The following is a 9,129-nucleotide window of genomic DNA, read 5'->3' as shown; positions in this document are numbered from 1 at the left end:
GTTGTAATGAAATGCTTCTTCTAAGTATGTGGTTATTAAATAATTTAAAATTTTTATACCTCTTATAAGTTTATAAATGTGTGTTTAATAACCAAAACAGATTTATTTCCTGATGTATAAGTGTTTCTCATATCTGCAGAAGTTTTATTTAGCCAGTTATAACATGATCATTTAAAAGACTTTAACTAGAACAGATAAATGGTTCGTGACAAGGATTCATGAATAGGCGGCAAGACTTCTAGCACCTGAGCCACATCCCCATCTACCAAAATTTTAACTCTGCGGTTCATTCCTGTAAGAAACATGTTAAACAGTTTCAATCAGATCCCTTGAAGGGGTGGAGACTAGGCTTTCTGTGTATTAAAGATAATAGACACGATAAGGACAGGTTTGAATATTTCCTGGACTGGAAATCTTGCATGAAGAAATGCCCAGAAGTATGAGCCAATTTTGCTCTCAGCTGCTTCCAAAAAATAACCCTAGGAGTTGAGCCAGACTAAGTAATTTTTCCCAGTTTTCTAAGACAGGCAGAGCACTGTTCCCTCCCAGACCAGTGTACTTTCAGTCTCTGAATTTTAGGAGTTGTAATTATGATTATGAATGTAAAATGTTAGGTGTTAGAAATATCTAACACATTGTATGATACCCCTGCAGCACAGGAGAAAACTGGCAGAGCAAATCCTGTTTATATGTGGGGAAAGGAAAAGATGTGCTTGATCTGAACTTTGAAAACCATCAACCATCATTTTAAATTTACTGTTTTTCCTTCAAAAAAAGTAAAGACACAATCAAGAAAACATTATGAAGATACGGGAAAAGCATCAACTTCTAGCACTGTTAGGAAGCTGCACATACCCAGCTGTGAATAGTCCCAGACTCCTCAGGAGCCCCCAACAGCAACCTCCAGGAGACTTTAGCCTCTTCATGCATGCCTCTCACGAAACAGTGCCCAACACTTTGAAGACATCTCAGGGACCTTCAATAACGTCTTCTTTCCTTTACTAGTCTCCTCAGGTTCCTCCAGCAACACTGTCCCTGGGTATCCAGGTCGGACAGGTGCCTCCAGTGAAAGCATCCAGTATTCTCCCAGCTCCTCCTGTGCCTCCATCAACAACTTCATGGCTGTTTCCAACAGTATCCAATGGGCTCCAAACTTTTCAAAGAATTCCATGTGCAGTACCCAGCAACTTGTCTCCTTTGGTGACTACAGTCACGTCACTCATGGTAATAATTTCAGCTTCTCATATTATATATATAAGGATTAGCACAACTCCTTGTTATATGTACTTATAGATCTATAGATGAAGATGTACAAATAGATACACATTTGCGTATATCTTTTTATTTAGTAAGCACTCATTTTTATTGTATATAGTTATTGGTCCTTCCCTAAATTCAATTTTTAGACACATTTTACATTCTATCCAATAAGAAAATGTGTGATTCAGAGAGCATTTGATCATCCCTATGCAGCAAGGCATATAATGAGACATTTGCTTATTTAAGACTACATTTTTTTTTTGGCTGCCATCTTTCCCCTCAATACACCATGAAAGTGTCATGTCAGAATTTAACAGAATGCAGAAACACAGAGTCAGTAAGACTCTGTCTCAAATTATCTTTCTTTCATTTTGAATTGCAGCAATAACATCATCTTACAAACTTTAATAAAAAATAAATGCTTATGCTTAATAATTAAATTTTATCTATCTGGAATCTCCTTATCAAATGCAGCATTTCAGCATGCAATCCTTTTATAATTTTATCTTCTGATATATATTTTCAAAGTATCATGTTTTTCTTCCATACAAGGTCACATTATAAATGTTTTCTAGGGGCTGGAGAGCTGGTTCAGCTGCTAAAAGCACTGACTACTCTTGCAGAGGACCTAAGTTGGATTCCCAGCACCCACATGGTGGCTGAAAACCCTCCACTACTCTAGTTGCAGGGGATTCGGTTGCCCTCTTCTGATGTCTGTGGATATTTCAGAACATGGGTGCACTTACACTCATGAAGGCATTACACTCATACACATAAAATAAAAGTAATACATAAAATATTTAAATATTTTCTATAGTTTAGGTTTAAAAAATAATTTAACGTTTAATGAAATGATGTAAACAAGCAATATGGATTTAAATTATCTTGCTATTTATGAAAAATGAGTAATTAGTTCATACATTATAAAGGTAATCCTATATGATATGGCAGTAAGTTGTTTCCAGTCTTTTCTATACCTGCATCAAATAAAGAGAACACCTGTTTTCTGAGTCTTCTTTCTCAAGGCCACAAAATTATTTAAGTCCTATGTACTTTGTATCAGGGTGCTGTTTTCCTATTGTGGGTTACTGCTTACATTATGTTATGAATATATTTCCTATGTAAGAAAGCACTGGGCCTCATTGATGAGAAGTCAGCATTCAATCCACCACCCAGAGTTCAGATCACAGTGATTGTTGCTGGTTCACCTCTACTGAGGTTTTCCAGGACTGACATCTTACATTCTCAACCATTGTCACCTCCATTTCAGAGTGCTCTCTTGAAACTTGAAATAGAGTGGGTATTATGGAGGCAGACAACAAAATAGAGTTCCTACACACATCTTTTTCAGTTCCAGGATTCTATTCAGTGCCTGCTATTATAGAAAGCAAAGAGCCTATAGCCTGAACCCATTCAGATTAGCAAAGTCCTTTGGGTTCCCTTTGAGGCTGCCTCAATATAGCTAATCCTTTTGCAAGACAGCTCTGACTTTTTATAAAAGATTTTGTAATTTGAGTTTTCAAAATATTCACAGGTAGATTTGACTATAGTGCATGAGGCCTTGAGTTCATTCCCAGAAACCATAAAAAATAAATAGAGCCCCTTTAACTACTATTGCCACCAGAGTTCTCTTGGGGTCTCTTGCACAGTCAGACAAACCATATATTTTTATGTGTATTTATTATAGTTTATGCCCTTGAGTAGGAAGGGGATAAATGGGGGAACTTACACAGAGACAAGCCCTCTTGCACTGGCTCAGAGCCTGCCCCTTCAGGTGCCCTCGGCCTGCCCCTACTCTCCAGTAGACTTTCACCCACCCAGGGCCTGCAGTCTCCTCCCAGGTCAGTAAAAGCCCCTTCTCCTGTCTGTTGCTGTGCTGCTTTTTTTTTGTTTTTTTTTTTTTTTTTTTTTTTTTTTTTCTGTCGCTTCTGTCCCAAGATGGTGCAGAAAGACTCCTCCCCAGTCAATTATCTGCAGCAGGCTCCACCCCTTGGAGGAATTCGGCACCTGGGAGACAACTATATATGATTAGAAGCACCTGAAATTACTACTTAAATCTCCATTTCTTCCATTAGCTAAGTTATAGCATTCTAGCTATCATTTAGGCTTTCTTTCCCCAATAAAGGTGATCCCTATGATCTGATTTAACTTTGCCTGTTTTTACTGTGTGCAGTCTATGTAGAAACCATGGAGGAGAAATATGCCAACCAATTCATCTGAGGAAGATGGTTTCCACCAGAGTCCCAAACAAGCAATAGTCTTAAAAGTAGATATGATATGATAGCAGAGAAACAGATGCCCAATGCTACTGTGGCTACTGAGACAGAACTCCTTAGAGTTAAGGTGTTTGACATAGTCCTGAGGAAGAAGATACTTAAATTATTACAATATCTAAAGTAAGAAGGAAATTTTCTATTGTCTTAAGGCTAAGGAGGGAGTTGTCTTGCTTCTTGCATGTTTATCACAAGATAAAAAGAGATCCCATAAGCTGATTTTACCATAAAATCTTTATATCACAATATAAGTAACAATAACTTCTGCTGGTAATGTTACATTTTTTTAGCTGTTCTCACGGGCATAATAGATTTCAAAGATAGAGCTGTTTTATCTTCCTCTTGGTCACTAAATAAGGGGGACAGCTTGTCTCATGACCTTTCAGAGGACATTTGAGGGTAAGAAGCTTGGGTCTGGAGTAGGAAGGCCAAATCCCAAATCTAAGACCTGCTTCTCCACAGAGTTCAAACAGTACATGATAATGTACTAATATAATTTGAAGAAGGCATTTGCTTCTTTTATAGTTGAATCTACTCGGTCTTCCATTGGGAACTGTAAGTAATAAAACTCAGAACAATTGTATTGAAGGGTCACTCTTTGATATCTCTAAATTTTTATAACTTCATGATACTTGGCAGTTAGCATTCATAATCAAGAAAAAGCAAATCAAAAAAAGTTTCTGACTTTACAAGCACCTGAATTAAGTTTGTCACTGGCTATGTTTGGGAAGACAAGATGTTTCAAGACTTGTAGCCACAATTAGTTAGCTTGAGTCTGTAAATGGAAGGAAACTAAAGTATCCTCTCTCCTATAATGATATTTTTCATTGGAGGCCATTTTTATTCTCCATTTAAACCTCATTCCAGTCTTCAATGCAAAATATAGAGATCTTGGTCAAACAGTTATGGGCTAGGGGGGTCTTGTTACCCCGGATTAAATTTCCATTGTCTTGCCCTCCAGAGATTTACGTGTCTCCCGTTGTGTACAACCATGAGAAGACCTTGCCCAATGTAACTGCTAAATTTCAATTCAAGACCTGAATTTTCCTTCATCTCATCCTTCTTTTCCACACTGTGGCATTACTAGTCCAGTGTTACAATTACCTGAAAAGGAAAGCCTGACTCTGAAATTAAGTTTTTTAAGAGTATACCCGAATTCAGAAAACACTCATTTCCCTAAATATCTCTTGGAACCATCTGTCTCCTGGGACCGTACTTCTGAGTTAGGCCTCACCCATATTTTTATTCAAATTGGTTTCTCCAGCTTCATTAGGGAAGTACAATTTCAGATCCACCCTTTTCTTAACAGACCATCCTGCCTTCTCATTTCTAGTTCTAGAATATCTCATTCACCCAATCTCAAGTTTCCTTTCCAATCGGGAGTACAGTTTTCCAGCAGTTTGGTATGATAAGTCTCAAGCATATCCACATTCACTCACTTCTTTTGGGGTGGGGTACCAAATTGAGTCTCCTAGGAAATTACCCAGTCACAAGACACATGTTCATTGAGTTTGCCAATGTTAATTAAAAGTCATTAGTCCAGATTATGTCCTTTTTATAAAAGTCATTCCTATGGAGAGCTATCTTCTGTCACTTAAAGGTCACAAAATAGAAAGGTGAAGAAGTGGAGTAGGGTACTGAGGAAAGCAAAGAAATTTGGGGAGGTCCTAGAAAAGTGGCAAGCATACACCAAGGCAAATGAAAGGGGTGAGCCGCAATTACCATTCCATGTTCGGCCTTCTCACATCATGTTGCTTTCACCTTGAACTTGATGAGATCTTTTTGAAATCTCCGCATCAGTATGGCATTAGTAACACATTAAAAATCTCATGATTCTCTTTTTTTCCTGAGGACTCATTGAAGAAAAAAGATTAATTATTATTATTATTACTATTGCTCATAAAAAGAAAATACATTACCAATATTCATTCTCTTGAGTTCTCTCTGTATCTGTCTCCTTAAATCTCTCTCTTATTTGGGTTTAATATTTTATTTATTACTTTTATTTACGTGTGCATTGCCTGCATGTGTGTCAGTGCACCTTTGTTGTGCAATTCCTGCAGAGGTCAGAGGAATGAAGGCGTCTGATCCCCTGGGACTGGAGTTGTAGATGGTTGTTAGCTACCATATGGGTGCTGGTAATTGAGCCCAGGTCCTCTGCAAGAGCAGTCAGTGCTCTTAGCCCCTGAGCCATCTCCCTAGCCCCTAATCTCTCCCTTCTTTACAGCCCCGCTTCCCTTCTCTTTCCTTGTATTCATACTTGAAAAAAATATAATGAGTCAGTCAAATAAAAGCAAAAACAAAGTACTTTTTAATTAAATAAAACCTTATAGCTCAGATATTGTAAAGGTTTGTTTCTGTATTCTGTCAGGTGTTTTTCTTTAAAACTATATAGTATGTTTTTTCAGCATAACAGTACAGAATCCTACAATAGCTATTATGTTATTATTTGTTTTCCCATTTAACAGACCAGGACTATCTTTCCAAGTCCTTATGCTAAAATATACACAGCACTTGGCAGGCAGAGACAGGTGGATTTCTGTGACATCAAGGCTGGCCTGGTCTGCTGTAAGATCCAGGCCAGCTGGGGCAACAGAGAGAGCCAGACTCAACAAGACCAAATAAATGTTCATAATTATTTAATGGCTACATAAGTAGTTCTTATTTTATTCTTTTAATTTTTTGGTTTAATTTTATGTGTATGACTATTAGCCTACATATATTTGTATGTATACCACATCCTTTCAGTGCCAATGGAATCCAGAAGAGGCCATTGGATCTCCTGGAACTGGAGTTACACATGGTTCTGAACTGCCATGTAGGTTCTAGCAAAGAAACCCAGGTCCTATACTCTTAACTGCTGAGCCATCCCTCTATCTCCAGTATTTTTATATATGAGTTGCTATCACTAACTATATTTCTTGTTGGTTGGAAAGTGTTTTTGTATTATGCTAATTGGTTACACTGATTAAAAAAATCAGACCATGTAAAGTTCAGTCACTTACATGTCAGATTATTTCAATCACCTTGGCTCTATGGAGACAGCAAGTCTACCTCCATATACTCAAATCTGTGAAATACATAGCTTCCATTGCCTCACACACTCTTTCTTCAAGATTAGTAAACATTCTCTCCAATAAGTATACTGATGAAATCCACTGAACCCAAAACTGTGAAGAAAAAAAGATTAGATGCACATCAACGTCTCTGGTTTTCCAGAGCACTGGCTTTGCTGGCCACTGTCTATCCATTTTTAAGGACATGGCTCTGGCAAAAGCAACTCTACCCGAGTCTGTGTAAAAGTGATGATTGTGAGCGAGATTGTGCCTTTCTGATCACTTATATCATGTTATTATATCTTGTTATTATTTCTTGGTGGTTTGAACCCTCAAAATGGCCATGGACATTCCAGTGGTAACCAAAGCATTTGGCATCTCTGTGGTTTGTGATTGTTGTTATTCTCTGCTTTCAACAATATTTCATTCTTGCTCTTCTATTTTCTTTGGTCATTTAAGTGAGTAAGGGATATATTTAATTTTATAATTACATTGTGATAATTCATAAAAATGTTCTCATCACCTTTCCCTCTATGTTCACGCTAAGCTTCATACCTTGTGTCAGCAAGATGACTCTGCTTTTCACTAACGGTTTTCAAACTTTTGTAGCTAGGGTCCATTGCTTTGACTCATTCATCTTTCATTTCCATCAAGGAATCCCTCTCTAATTTAGGCCTGGTTATACTCATTCCTGAAAATTATTAGGAACAATGTTGAGATGCAGATTTACCATATGGGGAATTGAATTTGCATTCTCTACTAAACTTCTGTGTTCATTTTTCTGTGTCTGCTCAACCCAGAATCAGAGGCCACCGGTCCAAACTCAAGTGGGTACCAGAATCACTGCTCTCCAAAGGAACTCGATTACAGTGAAGGTACTGAAAGCAACAGAGGTATTTGAATATGAGTCTTCAGGATGGGGGACAAACAAGATGTTCCATGCTACAGTGGCTACAGAAAGACAGTTTTTCCATGTGAAGGTTTTCAATATCAACCTGAAAGAGATGTTCTCAAAAAACAATGTCATTATCATCTCCAACTACATTGAATGCAAAGGAATCTTAGAGATAAATGAAGCATCCTGTGTGCTTCAAGCTGGTCCTGATCAAAAGATTGAAGTTCCAAACCACGTTATCAGAAGAGCAAATGGAACTCCCAAGATTGATGATCTTCTAAAGCTTGCTCCTGGGACAATGGTATATGGGTTGTTTCAGTTACACAAGGTGATGCCTGAAAACTATTTGTTCTTTTTCTCCACCAACACCTTTAATGAAATATCTTAACTTCCCAGTCTCTGCTTAATGACAATATTGTAATCCAGGACTCTTGGGGGGGGGGGCGGGGAGAGGGAATCTTCCTACACAGTAGGAGATAGAAACAGTTGACCTTCTAACATTCTACTTCATAAGTTACCTCCAAGACTGCTGCTTGAAAGAGATTCACCAAGAAAATTCATTTTACTATTTATAAATATCTAACCTCAGCCACAATAAGGAAGAACAGTATAGAGCACTGATCAGTACTATCACACTAGCAGACTCATTTCTCTAAAGTCAGCTGAAACTGTGCAATGCCTATTTTTTTCTTCGTTTCCTTCTAAATAATTTGTTTCCCTAGATTGTCTTGACAAGGTTGAATAATGGTTGGAATGGATTGGCTGGTATCCTTCTAAATACAAAAGCATTGAATAGTGTGAAACTGCTATTGCTTTAGTTAATAAATCTAACTATTCAGTGTTGACATTTATATTTTATTCATTTAATTAATTATGAAGAATTTAATTAACAACTTTGACTTACTAAATGGAATGTTATTTGAAAGACAAGTGAATCCAATCTTCTTTATTTACAAAAGAAAAATCAATCCAATTCACAGTGTTAGGATGCCTCATCCAATCAAGAACAAACTGAAAAACTTTGATAAACTAACATAACACTTTATGTGATTGATGGCTTTATTACACAGTATTTCATCTTCGAAAAAAAGCTTTAATTTCACATCCATTACTTTATAGCACACTCTTCAAGACACTCTGCTTATAAGTACAATTGTAAAACTGATGAGCAGTGGCTTTAGTGAAATTCTGCAGGGTGAGTTTTGGAACGTTGCCTAACCAGGATGTGTTATTAGAAAAAGGTAAGTCAATGAGGAAGGATAATCATTAGTGAGTTACTAGAACATTAATTGTTTACAGATTCTCGCTAAGCTATTAAACAAATAGTGCCAGCAAATGTCCATTCATCTCATGAGGAGGAGAGCCTAAGATGGCAGAGAAAAGTTTTGATTCCTCAGGTACATTACAGAGAATCAAGGCTGTTGAAGAGCAGGAAGCAGTAGAAAACGGGAAGAACACTCAGTGTCCCCACAGTGAACTCCTAAGTCAAGAAAGTAAGATTAGAATGATAAAAGAAAGTTCTCAATGAAGGTTTCTCTGAGGCTGTGTGACTGGGATAGGTTTCTTATATTTTTATAATTTTGTCCAAATATTGTTTTTTTTGAATGTACAATATCTGATTTTAACAAAGTGAATGTTAATTGTA

The 9,129-nt window shown here is 37.2% G+C and overlaps 1 protein-coding gene across 1 annotated transcript in view; it reads left to right on the top strand.

The window, feature by feature from the left end:
- LOC103740253 (gamma-interferon-inducible protein 16-like) overlaps positions 1-9,129 on the top strand; it is a 58,461-nt gene that overhangs the window by 18,657 nt on the left and 30,675 nt on the right. The window contains exons 7-9 of the mRNA XM_029567245.1: positions 1,006-1,224; positions 7,390-7,812; positions 8,604-8,679. Of these exons, the coding sequence (XP_029423105.1) occupies positions 1,006-1,224; positions 7,390-7,812; positions 8,604-8,679 (718 nt within the window). The remainder of the gene's footprint in view (positions 1-1,005; positions 1,225-7,389; positions 7,813-8,603; positions 8,680-9,129) is intronic.

This window comes from Nannospalax galili, unplaced genomic scaffold (assembly GCF_000622305.1).
Source record: "Nannospalax galili isolate Female #2095 unplaced genomic scaffold, S.galili_v1.0 scaffold579, whole genome shotgun sequence".
Lineage (NCBI taxonomy): Eukaryota > Metazoa > Chordata > Mammalia > Rodentia > Spalacidae > Nannospalax > Nannospalax galili.
This window is presented reverse-complemented; position numbering and strand designations above follow the sequence as displayed.